This window comes from Helicoverpa zea, chromosome 1 (genome assembly GCF_022581195.2).
Source record: "Helicoverpa zea isolate HzStark_Cry1AcR chromosome 1, ilHelZeax1.1, whole genome shotgun sequence".
NCBI classification, from domain to species: domain Eukaryota; kingdom Metazoa; phylum Arthropoda; class Insecta; order Lepidoptera; family Noctuidae; genus Helicoverpa; species Helicoverpa zea.
In genome coordinates, this window is record NC_061452.1 from 914,012 (window position 1) to 940,986 (window position 26,975).

At 36.9% G+C, this 26,975-nt stretch overlaps 4 protein-coding genes across 4 annotated transcripts; 1 reads left to right on the top strand and 3 right to left on the bottom strand.

Moving 5' to 3' along the window:
* Positions 1 to 9,014: 9,014 nt before the first annotated feature.
* Positions 9,015 to 11,487, bottom strand: LOC124631401 (dnaJ protein homolog 1). Its single transcript, XM_047165778.1, has 3 exons — positions 11,332 to 11,487; positions 10,323 to 11,168; positions 9,015 to 10,008 (listed from the first exon to the last, which is right to left on the bottom strand). The coding sequence occupies exons 2-3, from the start codon at positions 11,148 to 11,150 to the stop codon at positions 9,775 to 9,777; spliced, it is 1,062 nt and encodes a 353-aa protein (XP_047021734.1). The 5' UTR covers positions 11,151 to 11,168; positions 11,332 to 11,487; the 3' UTR covers positions 9,015 to 9,774.
* A 661-nt stretch (positions 11,488 to 12,148) lies between these two features.
* On the bottom strand, positions 12,149 to 19,308 carry LOC124632233 (cysteine-rich protein 2-binding protein). Its single transcript, XM_047166994.1, has 13 exons — positions 18,962 to 19,308; positions 18,476 to 18,613; positions 17,934 to 18,082; positions 17,544 to 17,636; positions 17,191 to 17,332; positions 16,611 to 16,737; positions 15,871 to 16,256; positions 15,586 to 15,673; positions 15,139 to 15,329; positions 14,829 to 14,947; positions 14,287 to 14,468; positions 13,765 to 13,845; positions 12,149 to 12,262 (listed from the first exon to the last, which is right to left on the bottom strand). The coding sequence occupies exons 1-13, from the start codon at positions 19,219 to 19,221 to the stop codon at positions 12,170 to 12,172; spliced, it is 2,049 nt and encodes a 682-aa protein (XP_047022950.1). The 5' UTR covers positions 19,222 to 19,308; the 3' UTR covers positions 12,149 to 12,169.
* Positions 12,257 to 13,599, top strand: LOC124632242 (transcriptional adapter 2A). Its single transcript, XM_047167005.1, has one exon. It carries the CDS (start codon positions 12,272 to 12,274, stop codon positions 13,571 to 13,573), a length of 1,302 nt encoding a protein of 433 aa, XP_047022961.1. The 5' UTR covers positions 12,257 to 12,271; the 3' UTR covers positions 13,574 to 13,599.
* Positions 19,309 to 19,708: 400 nt separating the features above from the next.
* LOC124633522 (lysosomal Pro-X carboxypeptidase) lies at positions 19,709 to 26,415 on the bottom strand. The gene is made up of 8 exons (XM_047168777.1): positions 26,165 to 26,415; positions 24,480 to 24,568; positions 23,944 to 24,101; positions 21,777 to 21,978; positions 20,787 to 21,027; positions 20,555 to 20,668; positions 20,157 to 20,373; positions 19,709 to 19,951 (listed from the first exon to the last, which is right to left on the bottom strand). The coding sequence occupies exons 1-8, from the start codon at positions 26,357 to 26,359 to the stop codon at positions 19,758 to 19,760; spliced, it is 1,410 nt and encodes a 469-aa protein (XP_047024733.1). The 5' UTR covers positions 26,360 to 26,415; the 3' UTR covers positions 19,709 to 19,757.
* Positions 26,416 to 26,975: the final 560 nt, after the last annotated feature.

Consider the following 26,975-nt stretch of genomic DNA (forward strand, 5'->3'; position numbering starts at 1 on the left):
TCATATCATACCTAGAAAATAAACATTAGTTTGATCTCGAAAAACGTTTTCAGAACGAACAAATTTTCCGGTTTCGTCTGATCTAGAGAGCAATACGTATTTGGTAACGGACTGTTGTATAGATCTACTTACATAAATAAGACCTAGGATCCGTTATTGGACTAGAAAAGTAATATACGAAAATTATTAGGTACCTACCTACTTACTAAAACCTAGCTTGCTATTCAAAAGAATTCTCATAAATACGCAAACTTGGCCGTCAGCCAAAAAGCGCTTTAAAAAAACTTTTTAATAAGAATAAACATGCATAAATCTGCATTAAAATTTTGCAGCAGATAGGTAGATATGAGAAGAATTTATTTATTTATATTGCGATTAACAGAAAAATATCTACAAGCATTTGTAATTTGTATCATGTACTTCATTCATTTTTAGTTATTTTACAGTTTACTGGGTTAGATCGAGATCGTTAACCTGTGTAGTGGTCTGTCAGATGTCTGCATTCAGTGGCTTCAAATCATATTTACAATCAAAATAAACATTTCATGACGTGGATTTCTGGGAATTGCAAGTAATTTATGAGCTTTCAGATGAAAATTCTTGTTAACCTTTTCCTTAAGTTTACCCTAACGTCAATCATTGAGCCAATCCATTCATACAATCTTGTCAATTCATTTATATTTACAGGTAAAAGAAACTTGATACAATACAAAAACAACAGCCTCAGTATGACCAAGTAAAAGTAACATTCACTTTCAATTACAAATCCCACATAAAGAATTAAGTAGAAATTAAGATAGTAGCTGATGCTGAATATTTTTATAGACACGCACGACACACCGTTAACCATGGCACATACCGTGGTTACTTTGAATGAGTAAAATAAACGGCTTGGTCATAACTCATAATTACGTATTATAAATCTACATAAGTTACGAGAAGCATAGCTTGCTTCTTCTCCTGTAAAAATATTACGTTTAGGTATAGATATACAATTATAGCTATATTCATAAATTATTATTCAATTTATTGAAATACTAGCTTCTGCCCGCGACTTCGTACGCGGATCCTGTCCCTTATGCCAGCGACTACGGGGTCAGCCAAATCAAAGATCTGAATAGTCTGATATTGAATTTTAAGGGCCCGTTGACTTGGAAACAACGGAATACGCATAACCATTAGAAACGTTCCATATATTGAATTTTTGTACTTTAACGGCAAAAGCACAGCAGACTAAACAAAACGCTGAGAACTGAACCGCAATAGACGTGACCATAGGGATAAAAGTGGTGATTCTAATTAGTCCGCATTTAAGTTGTGAGTGGCAAAAATATTAGGTACACGTATTATTACGTAAAAAAACATTAAATAGATGACAAAGTCGTGGTGACTTAGTGGAAGTCGTGGTGGTTTAGTGGGTAGAGAACCAATCTCTCAAGTATGAGCGTGCGGCTTTGATTCCAGGTCTGGCAAGTGCCTGCCAATGCAACTTTTCTAAGTTCTTATGTACTTTCTACGTATATTTTGGATACCAATGACCGTTATTTGGAGGGGATGTTAAACTGTAGGTTCCGGCTGTCATTGAACATTCTTGGCAGTCGTTATGGGTAGTCAAAAGCCAGTAAGTCTTACCAAGGGGTGTTGGGTTGAGCGGGTAACCGGGTTGTGGAGGTCAGATAGGCAGTCGCTCCTTGTAAAACACTGGTACTCAGTTGCATCGTTACTGGAAGTCGACCCTAACATAATTGGGACAAAGGCTCTTGAGATAATAACGACAATAATAATGAGATACAGGCACCGCAGGACATCTGAGGCTGATGACGGGGAGTAGCGACCCCGCGGGGCTATATATACTGAGTTCTCCAGGGAGAGTATACTGTCCCCCATCTCCGGCCGGTCGGAGTGAACCATGACGGGGGTAGGTCTCACGCCTCTGGCTCGGCTTGGCCGTCCAGAGTGGAGTCGCTAGAGCAGGATTAGTAGCCCTGCTCGGAGGGTAGGTGCCTCATAGAATAGAATAGAATAGAATAGAATATATTTATTTGCTTGAAATATGGTTAGGTACAATATAGGTCTTACAATACAATTATGTTTCTCATATCTCGCCTCATATTCAGCATGCAAATTTTATCGGTATGAAATGGCATAATTCTCAATTATTAAAAAATGGTAAGTTACTCAGTTACCTACTTACACTATTAAAAAAGAAAAAACTAACACATACAAAATTATAAACTAAAACATACAAATAGTCAAAATTTAAACATTTAAAAAGAATACAAAATCATAAAATAAAATAATACTAATCATTTACAAAATGTCAACAACTAAATCCATGCAACATGTCAAAAAACTAAGACAATAAAAAAAAAAAATCTGTTTAATTCAATAAAATATACCTAGCAATTACTAAAAGTGCTTTTTTTTATTTATGTTGTAATTTAGAAAATCATTTACCGTATAGAAACATTTATCCATTAGCCACTTTTTTAGTTCTTTATGGAAAAGATTCGTCGGCAATTCTCTCATTTGCTTAGGTAGCCCATTAAATATTTTAATAGCCATAAAGTTTGCGTTTTTTTGGCAAAATGTTGTCCTGTACCTAGGCATTGTTAATTTACTTGGATCCCTACATATTTTGCCTATCTTGTAGTCATTTTCGTTATCTGCCTTACTAAATAGAGCAGGGTGTTTTTTTACAAATACGCCAATCTCAAATATATATAAGCATGCAAGTGTCAACAATTTATTTTCTTTGAAAATGGGTCTGCAGGACTCTAATGGTCCAATACCGAAAACAGCTCTTATGCATTTTTTTTGTACAATAAATACCCTGTGACTGTCCGTGGAATTGCCCCACAATATTAAGCCGTACCTTAACACGGATGCAACATATCCATGATAGGCTGTCAAGGCTGCATTTCTTCCTATAGTCTTTCTTAGATTTCTTAGTGCAAATGCAAAGCTGTTCAGCCTATTGCATACATTCTCAACATGCTTCTTCCAGTTACAATTTTTGTCTATTACTAAGCCTAAAAATTTTGTATTGTCAACTTCGTCTATTTTATTATCACGTCCAATAATGTTAATTTTTTTATTTGTCATCTTGTAGTTACAAAAGTTAATATATTTTGTTTTTGAAATGTTTACGCATAAATTATTTTGCTCGAACCATTTTAATATGTTTTCTACAGCAGAATTTATTTTGTCTTCATGCGATTCATTTTTATTCTCATTATTAATTATAAGTGAAATGTCATCTGCAAATAACACAGACTTATTCTGAATAGCTATCGGCAAGTCGTTAATACACAGAAGAAATAGCAATGGTCCTAAAATGCTGCCTTGTGGCACGCCATATGTATTTACCCTAAACTTAGATTTATAATTGACCACTTCTCTGTCATTATTTAACCCTGTAACTTCTACGCGTTGCTTCCTATTACTTAAGTAGTCTTTAAGCCAATTTAACGCTTTCCCTCTTATTCCATAATTTTCACATTTTTGCAAAACTATGTCGTGTTTTACAGAGTCAAAAGCTTTGCTCATATCAAAGAAAATCGCTGTTACCGGTATCTTTTTATCTATATTCTCAGTTACTAATTTAATAAGTTGAAAGCCAGCTAGTGTAGTAGACTTTCCCTTCTGAAATCCATTTTGTTCTGGACTTATTATATTGTGCTTGTTTAGAAATGAAATAATCCTATTGTACATTGCTTTTTCATATATCTTTGAAATGATGGGAATTAGGGTTACTGGGCGATAATTATTTAAGTCGAGTTTATCATTTTTTTTATATAATGGCTTTATTACTGAAAACTTTAATTTATCCGGATACTTTTCTTCAAAGAAACTTAAATTTATCAGGTGTGCCAAAATGGGTGACAGAATATTTGCACATGATTTTATTATTTTTGTCGAAATCTCATCATATCCCACAGCGTTGGTGTTATTTAAAGATGCAATTAATTTGCTTATTTCATTCGGCGTGCAGGGTTCAATATATATACTGTTACATTCATTATGCATGGAACTAGTTTTACTGCTATTAGTTATATCAATGTTTGTAGAATCAATAAAATAATTATTAAAAGTCTCTGCTATCTGTTCAGGATCTTTTATCAAAGTATCTTTTAGTTTAATTGCTTCTATGTATTTCGAGTCTCTACGTTTAGGTTTATTTTTAATCAAATCCCAAGTCGCTCTGCATTTGTTTTTTGCTTTCGAGATAATTTTACCAGATGTGTGTTTCCTGGATACATCAATGCATTTTTTTAATAGTTTAGCATATTTATTGTACTTCAGTTTATTTTCTAATGATTTATTTTTGTGATAATTGAATTTAAGGTACCTTTTATATAGACAGGATTTTTTTATTCCTTTAGTTATCCATTTCAGTCGAGGTGTCTGATTGTTGACTTTAATTTTTTGAACTGGAAAGTTTAACTTGTAAAATAAACTGAGTATGTCATGAAATTTATTGAAAGCTATGTTTGGGTCTGTTTCATCATAAATTTCTTGAAATGTTAGGCTCATGATACACTCTTTAAATTTTTCAATGTATTCTTGGCTGTAATTCCTTCTATAAATAAAACATGGAGATGTAGCAGGTTTATTTGGCAACATTTTTAATGGGAATGTTAATAACTGAGCAGTGTTATGATCTGAGAGATGTAGTTCACAGGTCTCCCCAAACGAGTCTGGTATATTAGTAATAATGTGGTCTATGCACGAGGTGAGCCGGGTAGGAGTCTTTATTTTCAAAGTTAAGTTATAATTTAGAAGAATATCATTCAGTTTGGTAACATTTGTATTAGTGGTGAGAGTATTTATATTTAGATCCCCGACCAATACAATGTTATTATTTTTCCTTTCAGTTAGTTTCTGCAGAAGAGACTCCAATTTATCAAAAAATATTTCTATGTTCGAGTTTGGTGTCCTATAAAGACATATTATGGTACAGTTGTAAAGTGGTATTTCTATGCCACAGCATTCAAATGCTTTCTCTACCGCCATGTCATTACATATTTTTAGTATTTTATAATCTAAGAAATGTTTTACTAAAATACAAACACCACCCCTATTTTCTTTAAGTCGAGAGCATGAAGTAGCCAGTGTAAAATCATTAATGCATATATTTACTTCGTTGCCTGCCCTCACAAATGTTTCAGAAAAACACAGTATATTGATATCTTTATGTCTATCATGAAACTCTGATAAACATATTTCTACAGCAGGAAGTTTGTTCAATAATCCTGCAATATTTTGGTGTAATAGACGAATGTTGCAGGGTATAGCTTTGGTATCACGTCCCTTCTTATTAACTATATCAGGAACGAAAAAACTGTTCCTTTCTTAAAGTTGCGCAATTGCCCTCTGTATTAATTTCCTCACTATTTATAAGGTAGTTTTTATTTAAATAAATGTCAATACGGTACTTGAGATTGTTAAATATATTTTTCATACCGTAGTTATTGAGTACTCCACTATGTCTATAAAACATTGTTTCGTCATATGTCAAATCTAAATTGGAGTCAAATATTATTGCATAATCATGTGTACAGATATCACGATATAGTAAATGGCTAAATGTTTCTATCCGGGAGTTAAACATATTAGAGCATCCATTAAATTTGTATGTAGGTAAGCAGAGCAAAACGTTAGTGTGTTTTATTGGACTTAGTGTATCCTTAATTCTCCTAACCAAATTAAAATAATTGTCATTTTTTCTAAAATCTTGCTCGCCTATCAGAATAATACAATAATCTTGTTTTGTGTAATTTAGCAACTTTTGATCTAGTTTATACAGCAGCTGTTTGATCCCACAATTTGTTGAGATGTAATGACATATATTATCATCTGGGAAAGTATACTGTGCTATAGATATTACTTTATTTGTTGTGTTACTACTTAATATACAGATCATGGTAAGCACAGGGAGCGCGTAATCAGCGTTTAAAGTCCACCGAGGTATCCTCACCCTACAGCCGCTCATGTACCTGTTGCCCTCTTGTTGCTATTCAGTGACTGGTTCCCGGGGGCCCAGTAAGTGAGGTGGCAAGTCTCCACCTGCCATTTTTACATGTACCTAATACATTGTCATCCACTAACATCCCATCACAATAGCCCAAGTACTTTTCCTCCATAGTTATATAGCAATAGTTTAGCACAGAACCGGGGATTGTCTTTTTTTAACGACGTCCACCGGGGATTGTCCTTGGGTTCATTTCTATAGTGTATAAAGGGATAATCGTCGGTTTTGTGTCACCATTTCATTAAAGTTGTCTCAAAAGGGCTTCAGCGTGTTGGCTTCGGCCCCACGTTTGCCTCCCAAAAATTCGGAACTCTGTAGTCCCGAGGTCTGGAAGAGACATACAAAATAATAATGAGATATAACGAAACAAAGTCGGAGATTGGGGGCTCGTAACGCCACGTCTAGGTATGTAAAATTTGTACTAAGCAGTGACTTAACACAAAATTCAAGCGTGTTGTATCTTCGTTATTATTTGTTTGTGAGAGAGAGAAAAGAAAAATACGTGTCCATTATTTTAGGGTTATCTAAAAGACGGACTAATTACTTTTTTTTGATTCGCCATACCTATTTCATAACATTCATTTCTATACATTTCAAGTGTAGTATTGCTCTTGAAGTTCCATATCAGGTGTTCCAGATCTTCGATGTTTATACGTCAATAGAGAGTGCTTATCAGATTGAACCACTTTTGCTAAAACGTCATATCTTCATATGCTATAGTCTAGCTGGGCCCCTGGAGTTCCACATCAGGTGTTTTAGATCTTCAATTTGTATAAGTCAATAGAAAGTGCTTATCAAATTGAACAACTTTTGCTAAAACATCATACCTGTATATGGTACAGAGAAGCTGGGCTCTTGGGGTTCCACATCAGGTGTTCCAGATCTTCAAATTTATTATCTCAGCTGAAAATGCTCATCACATGAAACAATTTTTGCCATGGCACCATTTTTGTATCTCTTATAGTTTTGTTGGTCTGTTGGAGTTCTGCATCAGGTCTTCAAGTTTCGAAGATAAATTATAGCCTATATGTTGACCAGGTTTAATACTGATACAACAAAGAAAAAATCATCGAAATCCGTTCAGTAGTTCGGAAGATTAGCGTGTACAAACAAACAGACATACAGACATGCAGACATACAGACATACAGACAGAATTTTTTTTTTGGATTTGTGCTCCATTACTGTTTCTAAACCCCACCCAATTATTTTTTTTTTGATATATTCAATGTACAGACACAGTTTTTTTACAGATTTATTATATGTATAGATTAAGCACATACGACATGATTTTATTCATGAAGACAGCCAAAGTTCATTAACACCTGGGTAACTACTCCCAATAAACATGCTTTGTTTAAAACAACACGAGGAAAAGGATTGCATAACAACTTAATTTTACTTTTATGAGAAGTGAAGACTGTAAATTGAGAGGAAACAGTGTTTTTTTTTATTATTTTATTTTCACTATAGATATTTCAGCAGTGTGCCCGTTTGTGTGGCTGCCCGCATGAATTTGCTGAGTTAGGTAACTAGGTCTGTACAACCTACCTGCTGCAGAGAACCTAAACTTATAAGAGGTAGGTATATACGTCACTACCTATGAAAAAACAGCAGATGTCCAGTACTCATCACGGAGCCAATAGAGATTGGATGAGGTATTCTGTAGAACTTTACTTGCCTTGTTATAAACCACTGACATTTAAAAGCTAGCGTCATACTGATTTCCGATAAAAATTGCTTACGCACTGCATACGATATCTCGTGGGCCTGTCTTCCGGTCGTAATACTTGAGATAATACCAACATATAATGATATTCACAAGCATTCCGTATTATAATCACGTTGTATGTGCATTTCTCCAGCGAGTGAGTGCGCGGGCGGGGCGGGCGCCGCGCTTATTTTTACCCGGTGACGTCAGAAGCCGGCCTCCGCATGTTGTACGGTCATGAAAAGAACCGTCGACGTAGCGGAAAAGGGACTGTTTTGATTCGAAATAGAATTCATATGTAAATAGCTGCGACATTATTATGACTACTGTTACCTACTGCGGATCATATATCACAGAAAGTATTAGTTTATTTTAGCTTAAAAATTAATTTATTGGCAGCATCTATTCCGGCCTTAGTTATTATACAAGATAATATTTTAAAGACTACAGTTTAACTCTGAACCACATTGTATAGACGTTTGACAACAAACGAACAATACGAGTATAATGCCGCAACACGCAGATTTCGTGGTCACACCCGCGCCAAGGTCCGTGGTGGTGGCCATGTCAACAGATTGTCGCTTCACAGCTGTTTATACAAAGAAAATCGTATTTATAGTGCCCACTTACAAGATTTTCTTAACGATTATAATTTGAAATTGTAAAATATTTTCTAAAAAGTTTGAAAACTGCCTACATTTTGGAGCTATTTGGCACAGATGTGCTCGGTTTCCATGCACGCATAGGTACCAGTATTTTGGCGAACATAATATCCATATTTATCATAACTGGTAACTACTCTAATACACGTGCGGAGGGAGATGAATCTGTAGGATAACTAGGAAGTAGTTCGCCGCTTTTCCTGATGCATGACGTCAGACGAAATGTTGGAATCATTCTCTAGCAATAAATCACTTCAGCGCCAGTTAGTGGCGGATTCATCCCAATATACGCAGACTTGTAGGTGTGGGTATTAGATATCCGATAGATACAACTGCTCAAATCTTATCTTGATTATTTAAGATAATTCGTTATTTTTTTTTTATAAAGATTTATTTACAGCTATCCTTTTCTTCCTCATTAACAATGTTACGTTAATTGATAACAAAAATAAATAATTAGGTAGGTATGTGATGTTACGAAGAAATCTCTGCAATATTTCTGCACAACGTGGGTTGTGTAAGCACGCAGCAGCACGTGGGCGCTCATAAACTTGACATTTGCTGCATTACGCAACATCTATCTGCATAGCGTTAAATCAAACAAAAAAATTGTGTCATATTTTGTTTATTAGTCATTTTTAACAGCAATTATAAGTGATAAGTAATGTCACTTCCAAGTCACTACACAACTAATACAACTCTTGTCTCCAATGTTCTGAAACTTAGCCTGATATAAACTATAACAAGCTACATTTCAATAACCTCTCTGTAACTGCATTTTCCAAGTTTCTACTGAAACCTAAAACTTACAATCACTGCTATCAAGTATTTACAATAAAAATATTTACAACTTAATTCAGCATTAAATACAATTTAAACACACAATCCCAGTCTCTCTTAGCTCTCCATACTAAAACGCATGGAGTCTACCCAATCAAAATAATTTTGGCTAGCCATTCATACAACAAAAATACATTCAGTAACTTAATTAGGCAACATAAATGAGTAAGTTCCTACATCACTAGTAGGAATGCCCCATTATTAGTTTTGAGCATATAAACTAGCAGGTTCTGACAGACCTCTCCTGTTCCTTATAAACAAAAAAGTAACCTATTACAAAATAAACAAAAGAAAGAGTGGTGTTGGCAACACACACAGTTCGCTAAAATTACAAGGTAAGTAGTGCAATGTGAATCAGCATTACTTCAGCAAACACTGGCAACAATCTACATACTGTGTCCTGTAAAGTCATACCAAAGGCCTTTTCAATATGACTTTCTCAGATCACAAGTGCTGGAACAAGAAACCTCTGTCAGAACCAACTTCATTATACACAGAAACCCATTCTAATGAGATATTCAGTCTGATATTAATTGGGTAGAGTATCCATGAGAATCTCCTTCACTCCCGATGAGAGGCGGTCGGGGAATTTGATGTCAAACACCACAAGTAAGTCTCCTTTCCGCGTCGGTTCCTTCGGCAATGGGAGACCATAGCCTGGGAACCTCTTCACTGTGTGGGGCTTCACTACCTCAGCTTGAAGGTTCACTGTGAGCTTGTCTCCAGACATGGTTGGTACTTCAATGATAGTGCCACATAGAGCCTGCAACAAACAAAACATCATGGTTAACGTTATGATTCAATGAGTCATAGTCATGTTACTATAATAGGAAAATGTTAGTTATCATAGACTATGAACTTAAATAATAGTTAAGTGGAAACTAGAATGAAGTTCTAGAACAATAACAGTTATATTACACTCATGTTATGAAGTCTTTATCAGCCACTAATTTTGGAAGGGTATTCTAGAAAATGACATGTTGGCATAAAAGTAACATGTTTATCCACCAACAGTTTGTAAACACTGCACAACAATATGCAATTAATATCAATTAGTGAACAAGCACCGATGCTTACCTGTTTCAGTGAGATCTTGGCTGAGTATCTGATGTCACTGCCCTCCCTCTTGAACAATGGGTGTGGCTTGTCCCGGATGATAAACACAATGTCAGCTGGAATTTTGTTGCGACCCTGGTCGCCCTCCTTCTGGAACGTGATCTTGGTGCCAGCCTTCCAGCCTGGCTTCACATGGATGGTCAGAACTTTGTCCTCCTTCTTCGAGGTGCCGTCAGGCTGCAGCACACGCCTCGATATCTTCATCTTCTTGACACAGCCGCGCGCGATATCCTCCAGGGATACGTATAAGTCGTGTTCGATCGGCGGGTCCTGGGTCTTCTCCTTCCGGCTGGGTGATCCGTGGAAGTTGAAGCTGTGGCTGCGGAAGGCGCCGCCGGGGCCGCCGGGCCGCGCCGTGCCCATGCCCATGTTGGCGAACGGGTCCATGTCCACGTCCATGTCGCGGTCGAAGAACATGGTGGTGCCGCCGGAGCCGCCGTTCAGGTCGAAGAACGCTTGGAACGGGCTCGCTGAACCGAAGAACTGTGCGAACGTGGCCCTCGGGTCTCCGTGGAACGTGTACGAGAACGACTGGCCACCACCAGGTCCATTGTGTGATCCCATTCCTCCCTTGAGGCCCTCCTCGCCGTGAGCATCGTAGATTTCGCGTTTCTTCTTATCTGACAACACTTCGTAAGCTTCCGCTACTTCCTTGAACCTCTCCTCGGCACCAGCTGCCTTATTCTTGTCTGGGTGGTACTTCAGCGCCAACTTGCGGTACGCTTTCTTTATGTCGTCATCAGACGCTCCTTTTGAGAGTCCTAATATTTTGTAGTAATCTTTGCCCATTGTGAATGAATGCTTATCCTAGAACAAAAACAATTCCCGTTAGCCTTAACGCATGACACCATTTTTGGAAATGTAGAGCGACGATACGTGCTACATAAAATCGAGATTTTTTTCATAAATATAAACAGAAACCATAAAAACAAAGCTCTAGATATAAAAGAACACATAAGGAAACACTTACCTAGTCACAAATAACTCCAAGAATAGTCCAAATAGTCAATTTAAACGAATATTTAAAATATACACACACAACACTTTTTAACACCTTACAGTAGCAACTTCACGTTTGAATGAAACGCTGCGCCTTCCTTGCGCCAAAATATATACATTAAAACGTCTAGAACGTTCTAGGGCCTTCAACCTCTGAGAAAACGAGACAAAATACTACAAACGCAAGGCGATCGCACGTACGCTAGAAAGAGATGAATATAAATTTCATTGTTCAGAAATGCTGTGTAGCAAGGGGCGCTCACGTCATTTATCACTGTTTATCACGTTTCGATTGGGTTGGGGAATTTGTTCTCTATGGGTTGTTCTAGATGAAATTATTAAATGGTTTGTTTTCAATTATGAACATCACCATCATGATAAATGATGATAAAATAAGCAGTAGTTTTTTTGCTACATAGTTCGGCATTTTTTAGTGAGTGATGAAAAAGTGCCGCGCTTGTTTCTTGAAATTAAACTGAATAATAAAAGAGAAGTTTAGCGCCAAGTAATTTTTCCTAGCATAAATTATAGTTAGGCTCGACAATAAGAAGAACAATATTGAATTTTACAGCTTTTCAGCATTGTATTTTGATTTGATACGACGACTACATAATTTACAGATAGTAACATTGTCGTTAATGTCAACGTTGACCTTTTGAAGCTTTGAAGCTTTGTATTGAAAAATGTCATTCATTGTCAGTCTGACAGATAAACAGTTCTGTTTTCTGCGGTTTTCTGTTATTTTTTTTCTATGCGGGTACTATTTATAAATGAAACAAACGTACCCATGAAGTTATTAAACTATTTATTTATCGAACAAGCCTAAGGAAAAGAGCGTGACGACAGCCTTTGTAATCGATGTCGTAGTACTTTTCGTAGAAGTCTTGTATTAACTCCTCAACCTGTAAACAATGTCCAACGATATAACATTACAAACTAAATGCGACTCGTGCGGCGAGATTGCTCACGAGCCCTTCATAGAATGTGTTGAATGTGATACTAATTTGTGCACCGCATGTTTCGCCTCCGGCCAGGAAGTGGGCTCTCACAAAAATGACCACAAGTATGCCGTGCGAAGGAACGACTTCCCTTTGTTCGACAACTGCAACTGGTCTGCTAAAGAAGAATGTAAGCTACTCTCTGCACTGTCCACATATGGCTATGGAAATTGGGAAGAAATATCTAAGAGTGTACACACACGATCAAAACTGGAATGTCAGGAACACTACAAGAAATATTACATAGAAAATGTTCAGTATAAGGAATTGAAGCTTTTACCTGAGACTGAACAATCTTTGTTTCCGAAACCTTTGATACCTTATTTATACAGTACAGAGACTTGCACCAACCCACCAAGGAACAACAATGCTGACCAGCATTTAGCAGGTTACAACGCCTACCGGTCAGAGTTTGAACTCAGCTATGATCACAATGCAGAAAGTATTTTTAATATAGAAGACAGTTACTCTGATGAAGATGACGAGGAAGAAGAGGAATGTATGAACTCACTGAAGGTGTCTCTAGTCAGTTCCTTAAACACTAGACTAAAAGAGAGACGCAGGAGATACAAGATTATTCAGAACCATGGTCTAATAATGCCAAATAAATTGATATCATGGTTACAGAAGTATGACTCCACACTCACCAGGCAGAAATGTGAGAGATTACTATCATTTATGCAGTTCATGACAGGTATGCAATTTGATGCATTCATGGAGTCCATCAGTTTAGAACATGAGCTAATGCAGAGATTATCAAGACTGTCAGAGTACCGTCGGAATGGAATCAGGACTCTGTATGCTGCCAAGTTGTACAAGCAGTTGAAAAAAGAAAACGATTTAGTTGTTAAGGAACAGAAACATGCTACAAATGTGATGTCTAAGAAGTACGATAGCCAGTCACCTGTGAAGAATGCACTCTTGTTTGGGAAGAACAACCAGTTACTTAAGTACAAGAGGACATCAATGCCACTGGAGATAGTTGACCTGCCAGGGTTCAACAGGCTCACAGAAGCAGAGAAGGTTCTATGTTCTAACTTAAGACTGGTGCCAGAGAACTACTTAGAAATTAAGCAGCAATTGATCACTCAGAACAGTAAAATGGGCTTCCTCCGTTTGCTAGATGCAAGGAGGATAGTCAAAATAGATGTGAACAAAACTAGGAAGATCTATGATTACTTGTTGTATGAAGGGTTTATATCTAAGCCACAGTAATAAATAAGTTAAATTTTTTGTACAAAGTTATTTCTTTTATTTTGGTTGCTTACATTATCCATCTCATCATTCTATTATAAGAATCTCCTTAACAATGTTTCTGTTAGTAGGCTTATCATTTGGCAGTAGCATCACATTCAAACACATACATAAACCAATATGAGAATTTAATTACAATGTACTATACTCACTTTAAAGCCAAACTTCTGATACAGGAATATGGCAGAATTTGTTGGTGATACATGTAGTGTCACATCTTGTCCTGTACAAGTCTGTGAAAAACACATGTAATAATTATAATAGCTACACAATTATTTACTAGCTTCCACCAGCAGTTTTACCAGTATATCATGGGAACTTACACACACTGGTACACAAAGCCTATAGTTGTCCTCAATAAAGGGGCTATGTAACACTGAAAGTTTTTTTTAATTGGACCAAATTATTTAATGCTGAGATTAGCATAATACTTTACTACTGATTGGCTTGGTTTCACTGGTACAGTATCAGATAATTTACTTTTTACATGCTACTTTTTAAATGCTTTGTGGCAGACTGCTTACAAATCTAAGCAATATCTGGCAGAGACCTGTGAAATTAATATGTTACCTGTCAGAATAGTTACTGATAGGCTATCAGAGACTATCAGTAATTGGTGAAACTAGCCATAAGTATGGATTTGTTTTTTTTTTTAATTAGCTAGGAAATAATACCTGTAACAAATGGTACAGCATGAAGGTTGCAATCTTAGCGTTCCTCCACTCCGGCCGTGTTAGCACGAAGGAGATGTAAGCCTCGTTGTGTCTCACATCAGGCACCAGGAACGCGAACCCTATCACCAGCTTCTTGTAAGTTACCACGCAGCTGAACTCCGGGTACTGTAGGGCTTCTGTCACTGTTGGAGGCAAAGAGTTAGTGAAGTTAGTGAATAACTGGCAGAGGGAATTTCATGACTTACAAAGGTATTAACCAACTTCCTAAATATGGAGGTTCTCCATTCAGGTGTTTTGGGATAGTTATTCCTTTGGGATTATTTGGTGTCTGAGTCGTAAGAGCTTGCAAAGAGGTTTTGACCATTGACCATCGCAGATAAGCATAAGTAAGGCACAAAGTAAAAGGGCGCTTTTGCGTAAAAAAATAATCCAAGTGTTGCTGAATCTTTGTTACACAAATTTCATCTTTATAAAGTCCCTTAATTCATTCATCCTTATTTTTCAAACTAAATAATGGAATGAGAATGAGTTATTATACTTACTATCAATCCCGGGCCAGAAGAACTGTGCGCAGAGATTGTTGACGGCGGCGATGTGCTGCGGCCGCACGTACGAGTAGTCTATTGTCGCGCGGGGGGGAGGCTCGTAGTCTTTTATGTGTCTATCAAGAAAAGATATTACTTTGAGGGGTTTGCGAATTATTTACATCGACTTCGAAGTCAAGCATGAAAAAATAGAAAAGGGCCAATCACTTCTTCTTGACGAGTCGATGGCAAGCAGACTTATAATCATGACTTTGATGACGATGATGACGAATTCTCTTCAAACCATTCTACCATTAAGTCCCCTCACCTGTTAGTCTTTCTAAGCAACTCATCAGTTAGCTTCAGCCACGTAGGGGCGGAGTCCCCGTCTCGCCGTATGTAGGGCTTCAGTGTGGCGCCCGAGTGTAGTGAGCGGAACGGAGTCGCCTCTATGTTGGATAGCAATAAAGTACCATAGTTGGTACTCGCTATTGTGCCGCATAGGTTGTCTATTAAGTACTGAAATATCGGAAAAAAACATTTTTGTTAGTGGCGAGTATTGCGGAACATTTCTGTAGATATTATTTATGTCAAAAAGACTCGTTTGTTACGCTTTTAAGGCAAATCCGTTGAACTGATAGATGTTTTGGTTTTCAATATACATATTTGGTTGGATGTGTTACTTTTATCCGGGTGCGGGAAGAGTTGACACTGGGAAGTCACTTGACTCTTGATCATTTTTTCAAAGAATATATGTTCATATAATTGAACTTACCGATCTCTGGAAACGATCCAAAACTCTTTCTGCATTGACTACGACTCTTGGGTCTTCTGTCATATAGCCGCCTAGCAATTTTACTTCTCTGAAAAAAAAAAAAAAAAACAAATTGATTGCAAAATAAGCAATTTGCTAAACAAGCGCAACATGTATGTAGCTAAAAATCTCCCTAATTAGAGGATGGTTATTTCTTTTATTGAAAATAGCTATTCCATTAAATCGATCTAGGTAATAACTTAAAAACCAGCATGTAAAAATTACAAACGAAACAAAATCACTCACTTGTCCAAATCAAATATAGGCAGATGCTTATGCCGTTTCAACCTTCTCAACGCCAACTTTGCCCTCAGCCTACTCAAATGACCCTTCTTATTCGGATCCTTGACCTTCGGGATCAGATTCTCCACCTTCTTCAGAAGCTGTACCTCCTGATACTGCGTCAGTTCCACCAGATTCGGATCCGGTTTCGGAAGAGGTTCCTCCCAGGGGTTACCTATAGAGTTTAATTCTGTAGAGAATAGTGACTCTCTTCTGATCGGTCTTTCTTCTGGAGCTGGTTTCTTGGGTCTGTCGAAGGTCTTCCTGGCTTCGTGTTCTGAACCGCTTCGGGAATCCGAATCGTAGTATAGCATTGATTGTTGGAAGGAGTGAATGCTTGAAGAGTCGCTCTGGGAACATAGGAAGAAGTTGAAGATTTAACAGTATTTTATTGAGTTTGAATAAGTCTGTCAACTAAAGTCTGAAGTCTAATAGTCCTAGTTTTTTTTTCTGTTTTGACTATGATAGTGAAGTTCGAGTGCCGGGTAGGTCACTACTCCCAGTGGAACAGGACTTTTCTTCTATTTAATAAACTCAATCTCGAAAATATTTCGCCGCTTAAGCCGCACTACGTTTTAGAGTAGACGATGGGGATTAATAAAGCAATTTTGCATTCATTTTTACGGCAAGATATTACACTTAACTCCTAAAATATCCATTATTATGGTACATTCATGGTGATCATTGGTAAAATAACAACTTACTTGCACCGGCATGATCCGGTTGGCGGGTGGGAACTCGAACCCTCTGAACTCGAGATCTGAGTACGAGTCCTTGTGTGTGAGCATGCTGAGTGATTCGTCAAACGTGCTCTCGTCGCCTATCTCGTTCCTACAATAAGATTTTTTTTGTAACTGGCAGCATGAAGATACAACAATATTTACCATCATTTTAGTGATCCCAATGCCCCCTGCATTCCATACAGGCCTCTTCATACATAAAGAAAATAATAAGCGTTGATATATCTATGTTTGCTCAAGGTGGATTGGCACTAAAGCACTGGTGCTCAGCTGAATCCGGTTAGACTGGAAGCCGACCCCAACATGGTTGGGAAAAAGGCTCGGAGGATGATGATGATGCTCAAGGTGGATTGGCGATTTTAGACTTTTTCTAACAAACAATTTTTTCTTACGAGGTCAGTGATGTTCAAGATTCTAACTGGTTTGGAAAAGATGGGATTGTCAGACTGACACATTATCTACGTTTCTTCTAGAGTTCTCTATGTTACAAGGCTACGGTAACTCTTTCCAACAACCTCGAACCTACAGCTGACTAAGGTCTTACCTGCCATCAGAATCCAGCTGGTCATAATACGATGTGCTGGACACGCCGCTCAGTTCATCGGAGTCTACTCGCCTCTTTTTGCACGGTACAGGTTCCGAAGACGCGGTGGAGCTGGACTCGTTGTTGATCAAGTCTTTGTAACCTGAATTATTTCCTTCATTATTTGTATCCATCATAAACAAACCAATTGATTGTGGTAGTATTCAATTAGGACGTAATTAAAACCAGACAGGAACCAGAAATATATGCTTCAGATGTGAACAATAAAGCTTTTAAATTCAATATACATACAGTATTTGCTAAAACTACGTTTTACGAAAAAAGCTGAGTTTTCATAAAAAAAATATACATACCCATTTCACTGACTTTGAAAAGCAATAGATTCTTGTCAATAGACAACTGATTACGAGGTCGACCTCTAGGCTTGTCTCTTGCTATTTCTTGTACTGAAAACATAATAATTGAGTAAACAATGTGAGAATCCATTATATATGAGGTGATTTCGAGGAAAAATATACACTCAGGCCCGAGAAACAATCTTGAGAACTAGAGTGCAATAGAATAGAATTGGTCTTTATTTGCTTAGAATGTAATGCAATAACTTTTATAACTTCTTAGCTTAGTTCTCTAAGCTTTTATAACTTAGTCATACTCCAGTTATGTTGACTATGACTTTGTCTAACTGAAATCTCAGTATATCTAAAAAACCAAAAATGTTAACAAAGCGTTGAAACAAGTCTTACTGATATGAGCAGCGACAGCAGGTGAGAAGTTGTGCAGCAGTTTCCACCAGCCGGTCTCCCCGAGCACTGATGACCCTGACTTGAAGAACAGCTTGTTGTACACGGAGAGCACTCCAGCTATTGTTCCCACCCAGTTCTTTTTCTGCTTCCTATAATAATAATTAAGCAGAAAGGATGTAAGTTGTGAGGTGACAGCTGATAGAATGAAGAAAACATGCTGTAACAACTTCAAATAAAATTGGGTTAAGAACAGGAGGATGATGTGATGATAGTTAAGCAATACAAAATAGGTATCCATACTTCTTGATGAGAAAGAATCCCAGGTACAAACATAGCTCATGTTACTCAAGGATACTGTAGCTACCCAACAGTGAAAGAATTTTTCAAGCCTCTATAGTTTTGGAGCCTCTGGGTACAAAAAAATGTTTCCTCTTTATTATGTACATTAAACAAATTATTGAGTTAAGCTAAATTAAGATAATCACAATCCATAAGTTGAACCTTAAAACTGCTGTAAAGATCCATACTCCATGTATACTTACGTCTGAGCACCGAACAGTGACTGCCAGCATCTGTCTATGAAGGAGCAGATGTGAGTCTTGTAGTGGAAGTAGCCGTGGTTGCTGATGCCGTACGACTGTGTGGTCAGGTGGTGAAGAGTCAGGTGGATTACATTTACCCTGTAAATAAGAGCAGTTAAAAATGACAATTACATGGTAGGTATTGTATAGTACTTGTCCAAGCATATTTCGATAGTAAGATGATACCTCTATGTGTGTAGAGCTCTGTGACAAAAAAATAATAATTGAATATACTGCTTCCATCTTTTGCATATTTCAGATGATTTAATGTTTGAACTGTATACTTGTGCGCGATTGTCTCGCGTTTGACTGAATCGATTTTACGGTTTTCAGCATAGTATTTTGACAGACTTAGGAGAAGGTTTTAAGTATATTATTTAATTCTGTTTTTGCCGCACTTTGTATAATAAATTAAAGTCATATAGTAAATTCAATTTGTATGCTTACCAAGGAAACCTATTCCTCGTAAAAACCTCCTTGCCACTAGGAGAACAGTCTTCGCAGGTGAAATCGAAGAAAACATCGCAGGAGAAGTCTCCCGGCGTCCCCGAACTCCTCAGGCACGTCAGATGTACGAAACAGATGCAGCTCTCGCAGATCAGCCCCGGCCGGTCCTGTTTGTTCTCCGGCTCATTGCAATATTTACACGTAGTCACCATCACAGGCTCTGAAGGTATGCTGATTTCACCTTCCGCTTCTAATTCCATGATTAGGTATTTATTTCGATCTTCAATATTGAGAACAGAATAACATAACCTCAAATATCAACAAACAAACAAAACAAAATTTTGACATTCGCGACTGTCGTTGTCTGTCAGTGTCAAATGAAAGTTTTTTTTTTGCAAAGGAAATCTATGCGTATCTATGTGTTCTGCCTAGTTAAGAAACTTGTTATTTTGAAAAATCGTATAAATACTGTTATATTTTGTATCTGATAGAGCTATAAATGATAAAAGCTACCCTCCCTATGTGATTCCTTATGTATCCCCCCTTCGTATTACCTCATGTACTACCAGCAACATATACTTCCTTATATACCCACTCTGAATGTATACTCCCTTGTATACTACCCCTATATACGGCTGCAACTGAATAGGTACACCCCTGAAGTTGAACACCTACCTAGCCGGATAATTCATAATATTCATTATCAATTTGATTATTAATCTAGGGTACAAATTAATACAAATACAGTAATCATAAAAGTATTTTTAATCAACAGTCAAATAATTAATTACAAAAGTCAAGTTCTACGCGTATGTGTCATTTGTTCTCTGAACTGATCTATCCACCGGGCGATGTGTTGCTTGTGGATGTTTCGTGCTATCTTCACAGGCTCAGGATCACTGGGGTTGCTGGGCATCAGGTCGAGATGATGAGCAGCATCTATTATTACTACAGCTCTAACAGTATCGCTTAAGCTGTCGAGGATGCCACCTGGAAAATAATAGTGAGGAATCAAGGGGCTGAAACGGATAATGGCATTTGTGTTCATGTGGCATTGTCTACCCTAGAGGTAACTTAAACGCATATTGTGTTGCAAACTTAAACTTTAAGTACAGTATTTGTAGAAACTATTCTGATAATTAATCTTGGCATACCTACATAAGCTGCAGTATGAATAAACAAGAATAATGCCTACCTCCTGTCCAAGGATCACGAAGTCCATTACTGAATACGATATTCGAAGCTGCCTGGAGCCTGTTACCCCCATACTCCAGTTTCGCCATCTCTGGACGAGGGTAAACGTTGTACTTCTTGTGGCATTCCTCGGCGAACTCTGTGTAGTTCCAGGGTTTAGGCTCAAACATGTCGTTGTGGCCGTCAGAGCACATTGGCATCACCATCTCTGTACACGCCTGTAAGGAAAAAAGGTTGTGATTATAGAAAGAAGTAAGTACGGTAGATTTTAAATTGGTATTTGGAGTACCTATCCACAAAATTGAGGAGGTTTTTGATTAATTTCTGTTGCTTTGAATTTATGTCTTGTCCTATCTATTTTAACTTTGTTTTTAAGAATCTTTGTTGAATGTTATTCACCTGGAAATCCCACCCAGCAGCGTCCAGGTTGCCGTAATCATCACCTTTCTTGTAATCAACGCAGGTATTCTTCTTCTCGTAGTTTGTGAAGATGTCCATAACTTTGCCTATAGCCTGAAAACAGAAGTATTTTCATGAGCTCCCGTGGTGAGTTGTCCCCACTTCAAGATAAGTAGGATACAATAGAATGAATTGTAGCATCTATTAAAAAACTTCGTGAATTCTACGGTACCTGTAGCAATTTATCACCAGTCAAAGTCTCATTGAGGTACTGGCATACAACCCTGACGGGCTCCGCCGGTAAGGGGGTAAGGAAGTCCGAGGCGAAGGGATAGTTCACCATGGCCAGCGTGGAGTACATGGACTCCAAGAATTCCAAGAGAACAGTCAAGTCTGTCGCGTTCTTGATGGGGCTGCAGAGGTTGAAGGTCTTGTGGAGGAATTCGGAGCCGTTGGCGGTTGAAGAGTAGTTCCTGAAATAGTAATAGCAAAATGTTATTGCGTAATTCTTGTACGAGTGTTCTGACGTGTTACAGATATTCAATACGAATACGTAAAGAAATAGGGAAAATACCCACATTTATCTAAGACAAAAGGAAAGTCAAGTTACCTACTCATGTATCTACAATTTATACAGGAATGAATTTTAAGCAGTGCGCAAAATAAAACTTGTGGTCCAGAATCGTTAACATAACATATCTGCATCATCAGTAAAAAAATTTTTTTCATTCTTTTGTCCGCCCTAAAATCAGCAAAATATGGATACCAACTATTCTTACGCGCGCCGAGCGGAGCTCCGCCAGTAAACCGATTTTGCGTTGCCGCCGTGCATACTATGACGACTGTGACCGTACTATCGGTTACAAAATAAACATCTTTCGATATCAATAACTTTTCTTTTTTGTACTAAAACACTACAAAATAAAAATATACGTATCTATAAAACTTATTTAACTATAAGTTGACAAAGTTTGCGCACTGGATAAAATTCATTCCTGTATAGATTTGTGTAAACTTATGATGCTGACATTGGTCATGAAAAACGTTGTTTACTCAGTACTTAACATGCCAATATATAATCACTTACTCGCTTGCACGACATACAATAAATTGTCTTTACCTCTTTCCACACAATCGGAAACGTCTTTGCAATTACCTACCCCTAAATACCTCTGAAGTTTAAAAACCGCTGTAAGATCTTGTTTATTATCTAAACTCTTACTTGATAACACTCCAAGACTCTCTAATATTGCTGGAGCATTTGTTGTTGACAGTCCTGAAGCTGGACGTGACCAGCCTGTTGAAGACTCCGCAGGGTGCCATGCCAGTGAACATGTGCACAGGGGCGGAAGCTGCTATGGCACCGCTCACTAAATGCGGGAACTTCATACGGAAGTAAGCTGCTAACATGCCTCCGTAGGAACCTGGAAGAAGGGAAGAGAATGTTAAATGTTGCTTGAAGAAAGTGGGAAAGAGGTTTGTAGTGAAGAAGTGTGTATGGTAAGGATAGTATAGTTGAAGGTATGCGTAATCCCTAATCTTGGACTTGTGACCCGACATGAGATCTTCTCGATATTATCGACTTTACTGAGATTTGCGATTGGTACATTGATGAATAGATTGGTAAATAATTGTAGAGACTACGCAAAAATACACGTGAATGTACATAAACATGTTTTGTGTAATTCCAAAGAAATTAAAGTTAATGTTAATAGATTACAGATTGGCCATAAACTACGTAAGAAAAGTCATAAGTGTCGTGTTATTCAGAAGCTCTTTGTATTTTCCCCAGTAACGTTTTTAATAATAGAGAGGTAATAAGATGTTACATTATACTGTCTGCTGTCTGTCTGGCACTCTCTATTGTTTTCACACAATGGCGTAATAAATATCCATCATACGTGTCTTGTCTTCTGCATCAATTTCCTTTGTTGTCAGGCAAAACTTAGGGTAAGTACCTACCTAATCTTCATGTTTTATGAAAAAATCATTAGCAAATGGAAAAATTAATTGATTTATTATATATACCTATCTCCAAATCTTCATAGATAGATAGATAGATAGATTATGCTTTATTGTACACCAAGAAAAAAGAAAATTTACAACACAGGACATCACAATACACAAAGAAGAGTACAAATGGCGGTCTTATCGCTAATCAGCAATTTCTTCCAGACAACCTTTGGATGGAGTTTATCTGGAGAATAGTTTGAAAAAGGGTAGTTTAGGGTGTACATATAATTGATAAATATACAATAAATACTAAAGATATAGAAAATAAATAGTCAATAAACGATAAAATATATAAAATACATGTAATAATAATAGAAAAAAAAAATTAAGATAAAAGAATAACAATACAGCGACATGTGACATGCTTCATACACATGTAAGAACACACATTTTCAATTATTGGACTTCTTCCTGCCCTGTTCCCATTGGGTGTACTACGCCGAATCGAATAACAAATAATCGAATATCAATTGATCGACCACTATAAATCGAAATTCTAAATACTCGAACATTCATAATATCGAATGGTTATTAAATCGAACATTCAATACATCGCGCAGTCAATACATCGAGTGTTCAAAATATCGAATGTTTGTTTGATCGAGCGTTAAATGCATCGCATACTCATCCTATCGAAAAATCTGTATTTTTTATGAATACAAGAAAAAGTCAAAATTTTATAATAAATCACATTTTATTCTTTAATTCTTATCTTTTAAAGGTACATTTAAAATTTTTGTATGAATTGAAAAGGCAAACGCGGGATTGGGAAGACCTACTTTACAAAGAAGAGGCAAAAGGGATGATAATGCGATTGAAAAAATATTAAATAATAATAAAAACTATATTAAAATGTGTTTTATTATAAAATTTTGAGTTTTTCTTGTATTCATAAAAAATACAGATTTTTCGATAGGATGAGTATGCGATGCATTTAACGCTCGATCAAACAAACATTCGATATTTTGAACACTCGATGTATTGACTGCGCGATGTATTGAATGTTCGATTTAATAACCATTCGATATTATGAATGTTCGAGTATTTAGAATTTCGATTTATAGTGGTCGATCAATTGATATTCGATTATTTGTTATTCGATTCGGCGTAGTACACCCGTTCCCATTTGGGGTAGGCGCAATGTGTCTCCTGCTTCCATTCCTCCCTGTCACTCGTAAAAACTCATTCATGTCATCTTTCAGGCAATCCATCCATAGGTCTTTCTCTTCTTCTCCACTTTTCTACATTCACATGTCTTGACAATTTACGTCTCACTGGACTGCTGGCCAGTAATAACTTTATGTAACTACCTAAGCTTCTCGTCCGCTGTTTAAAGTCCAGTACATTATGCACAGCTTCTTCTTTCCAAAACTCACCTCCAAAAGCGATGACCGGATTCCTCGGCTTGATGGTGTTGCCCTGAAGCTCATTGAGTAGGACTGCATAGTCAGCCAGTGCCTGTGCAGATGAGAGGTAACCAATGTGTTCGTTATCCAGGGATTTGTTACCAAAGGGCATCGACTCGCCATAGTATCTGAAAGGTGAGATAGAATATGGTGGGAATAAGATCCTTTACTAGTATGATAAGAATGACATGCCATAAGTACCTCGCCAGGATCATAGGGCCTTCAGACGTCTTTTCCAGATCCTAAAATCTTATGGTGCAAATGCAGATTCTTATTGGTACAGCCGTGATAAAATATCAACTAATGTCTTTAGCGCCTTATGGGAATCATATTCTTCAAAATGTAAGATGATTTCGAAATTTGGAACTGCTCAAACGAACTTCTAAGTGATTTATTAAAGTCTCGCAAGCGTTTATATAATGGCGTTCATTTGAGGAGTCATATGTACAGCACAGCAATAGGCTCATATGATGTTTGACGATAATGATGATGCAGTGCATACTGACCTATGTTCAGCAAACACGAGTTTGGCTCTGAACTCCTGCGCGATCTCCCACATAAAACCCGTGTGCTTGGCAAACACTTCTATTTGACCCTGAAACATAATCAAGAAAAACATTATTATATTACGTTCTTATGACGGACTTTAATATCGGTGACATTTTTTTTAAAAAAAACCTCGAAATAACAATTTAAGTACATTCTTAAGCTATCGTATTTAAGCCTATCGTAAAAAAAAACAGGATTCCAAAAGTAGGTGTAGCGTTACAAATTACTTAGAAAAAGACAAAATAGACAAATATTTTTTTTTACTGATACCTACATATTTAACATAACATTACACTAAAAGGAATTTAAGTCGATATCTAAATTAATTGCAATTATGCACTCCGTAGCTTTATAGACAATTGCTTCTTAGTAAATAGTTACATACATACCAATGTCTATACATTGATAACAATTGTAACATTATATAGGTAACATAACTATTTAATGGTAGGTCTGCCTACCCATCGAACTTTACTTTTTATCCAGGTGCGGGAAGAAGTACCTACCCACGTAACGGCGCTGGAACCGCGGGGATTTCCCCGCAGCAGTTGTTAGTATTGGATATGAACATCAACTGATTATTTTTTTAAAATTGTTATAGGTAGTTAAGCACTGACTTTTATCCACAATAAAAAACTAGAATAATTGTAAAAAACATAACACCAGCCACATTACAAACGGCAGTTGAAACCATCAAAGAACTACAGTTAACTAGTGGTAACACCGGGCATCGAACCCGAGACAAATCGCACATTGTTTACCATCAACCATGTACCAACTTTTTATACGAGGTCAGAGGAATTCGCGAGCGTTCCATTTTACTAGAATATAAACATTATTAGATAACAAAGCGTAATATATTTATTATTATTTACCACTCCAGATAAGACCAATTGAAGAGACAAATCTGTGATTGTATCGCAAGGCCTTTTATACATAAAGTCGATTAAAAAGTAAGTTGAAAACGGGCAATTTCACAAATTGAAAGTTTAGGACATAAAGTGGGTACCCATAATTAAAACGAATTCAGGTTAAATGTACTCAGAAAACTCAGTTACTTCTTATTGATTTAGCCAGAGAACATTGTCAAGAAGGGAGATCAAATCTTTCGCATCGTTAAAACACATTTAACTTTACACCTAGCAGAAGTAATTGATCTATTATGATGACAAACTCAATCTTAATACGGCTTTTGAACAAAATGACGTCAACCATATTCATATAAATGAACAAAGAAACTGGGGACTTTTTATTTTTATAAGTACCTATTTATTTTTCATTGAAATGGAATGATAACCAACTGAATTATCCGTTTCTTCGAATTCATGCTTTAAGTGGTACTTAAGTACATCTAATTGCTAATTGGGATCATCCTTGGTAAACAGCAACGTTAAGACTTTGCTAACTGGCTTAAGATATTTCGACCACAATGTAGGTGAACCTACCCACATCTATCGATAAAATCATGGGCTACTACTAGATTAAATAGATATTATAAACGTAATACTACGCATAAGCATATTTGCTACATTTAGGTACACTAAATTGCGCCTAAAAGCTAAACACAGAATATGGAAAATTACGAAAAGAACAAACTAAAATTGATTTCCAAAACATGAAGGTAGCAAAAAAAGTTTATAACCTCATTGCCCGTATAGAAGAAGATGGGTCCATTGCCATCCCAGCTCTCTTCATTCACCAGGTACTTGATTTGAAAAGTCTCATTCCTCTGAAATCCATAATGGTCAAGGGGGACCCGGCACCATTTCGTTTCGTACTTATAATCTGCCGACACTGCGGTTAAAGTCACTGCGATATAGAGTATTATTTGTAACATTTTGTATTAACATGCGTCCATACTGTTTGAATACCGACGTGATAATGAGTGAATGAGTGATCTCGCTCGCTGGCCCGCGTTTACTCGCTTATGCAATGTTGTGTACAGTTGGGAACTAAACGTGCTACGAGGTCTTTTGTTTGGGCTTTTCATTATAGTCTTAATAATTGGGATTTGATGAGTTGTGTAGACAAACGATTGTTTCATGGCACATACATAAGTAATAACTTGTAATCTTAATTTTTAGCAGATTTGGTAGGCTACGTTATTTGCGGTTCTCGTCAAGTAAATTAATCGCTCTGAAGTTGGCTACTAGTGTCGTCATATTACTGCACATGCGCGAGGATTCAAATAGCTGTTTTCATAAAGGCAATGTTATTTGACAAAAGCTTTAATATTATAGTATTTTTTTTTTATTATTGCTGGTGATTGTACCAAATTCATTACATATGTTTAGCACGAGATAATGTTTAGCATATTCATCAGGTTTATTCTTTAGTTTAGTTACTATGCCGGATAAAATAATTCATAGTTCAATAAACCAATAGTTAAATGATGACAATTTTTACCGGTCTTTCTTTATCGCATATATTATTGCTATAGAACATTTACCTCA

Excerpts from the sequence above, each read along its gene's own strand:
- LOC124631401 (XM_047165778.1), bottom strand. The coding sequence starts at position 11,150 with ATGGGCAAAGATTACTACAAAATATTAGGACTCTCAAAAGGAGCGTCT. Across the intron at positions 10,009-10,322 it reads CCAAGATCTCACTGAAACAG|GCTCTATGTGGCACTATCAT; the intron begins GTAAGCATCGGT and ends TGTTTGTTGCAG.
- LOC124633522 (XM_047168777.1), bottom strand. The coding sequence starts at position 26,359 with ATGTTACAAATAATACTCTATATCGCAGTGACTTTAACCGCAGTGTCG. Across the intron at positions 24,569-26,164 it reads TCTTCTATACGGGCAATGAG|GGTCAAATAGAAGTGTTTGC; the intron begins GTTATAAACTTT and ends ATTATGTTTCAG. Across the intron at positions 21,979-23,943 it reads TCCGGTCATCGCTTTTGGAG|GTTCCTACGGAGGCATGTTA; the intron begins GTGAGTTTTGGA and ends CCCTTCTTCCAG.
- LOC124632233 (XM_047166994.1), bottom strand. The coding sequence starts at position 19,221 with ATGGAATTAGAAGCGGAAGGTGAAATCAGCATACCTTCAGAGCCTGTG. Across the intron at positions 16,257-16,610 it reads ACCGGATCATGCCGGTGCAA|AGCGACTCTTCAAGCATTCA; the intron begins GTAAGTTGTTAT and ends CTATGTTCCCAG. Across the intron at positions 14,948-15,138 it reads TTGCTTAGAAAGACTAACAG|ACACATAAAAGACTACGAGC; the intron begins GTGAGGGGACTT and ends TTTTCTTGATAG.
- LOC124632242 (XM_047167005.1), top strand. The coding sequence starts at position 12,272 with ATGTCCAACGATATAACATTACAAACTAAATGCGACTCGTGCGGCGAG.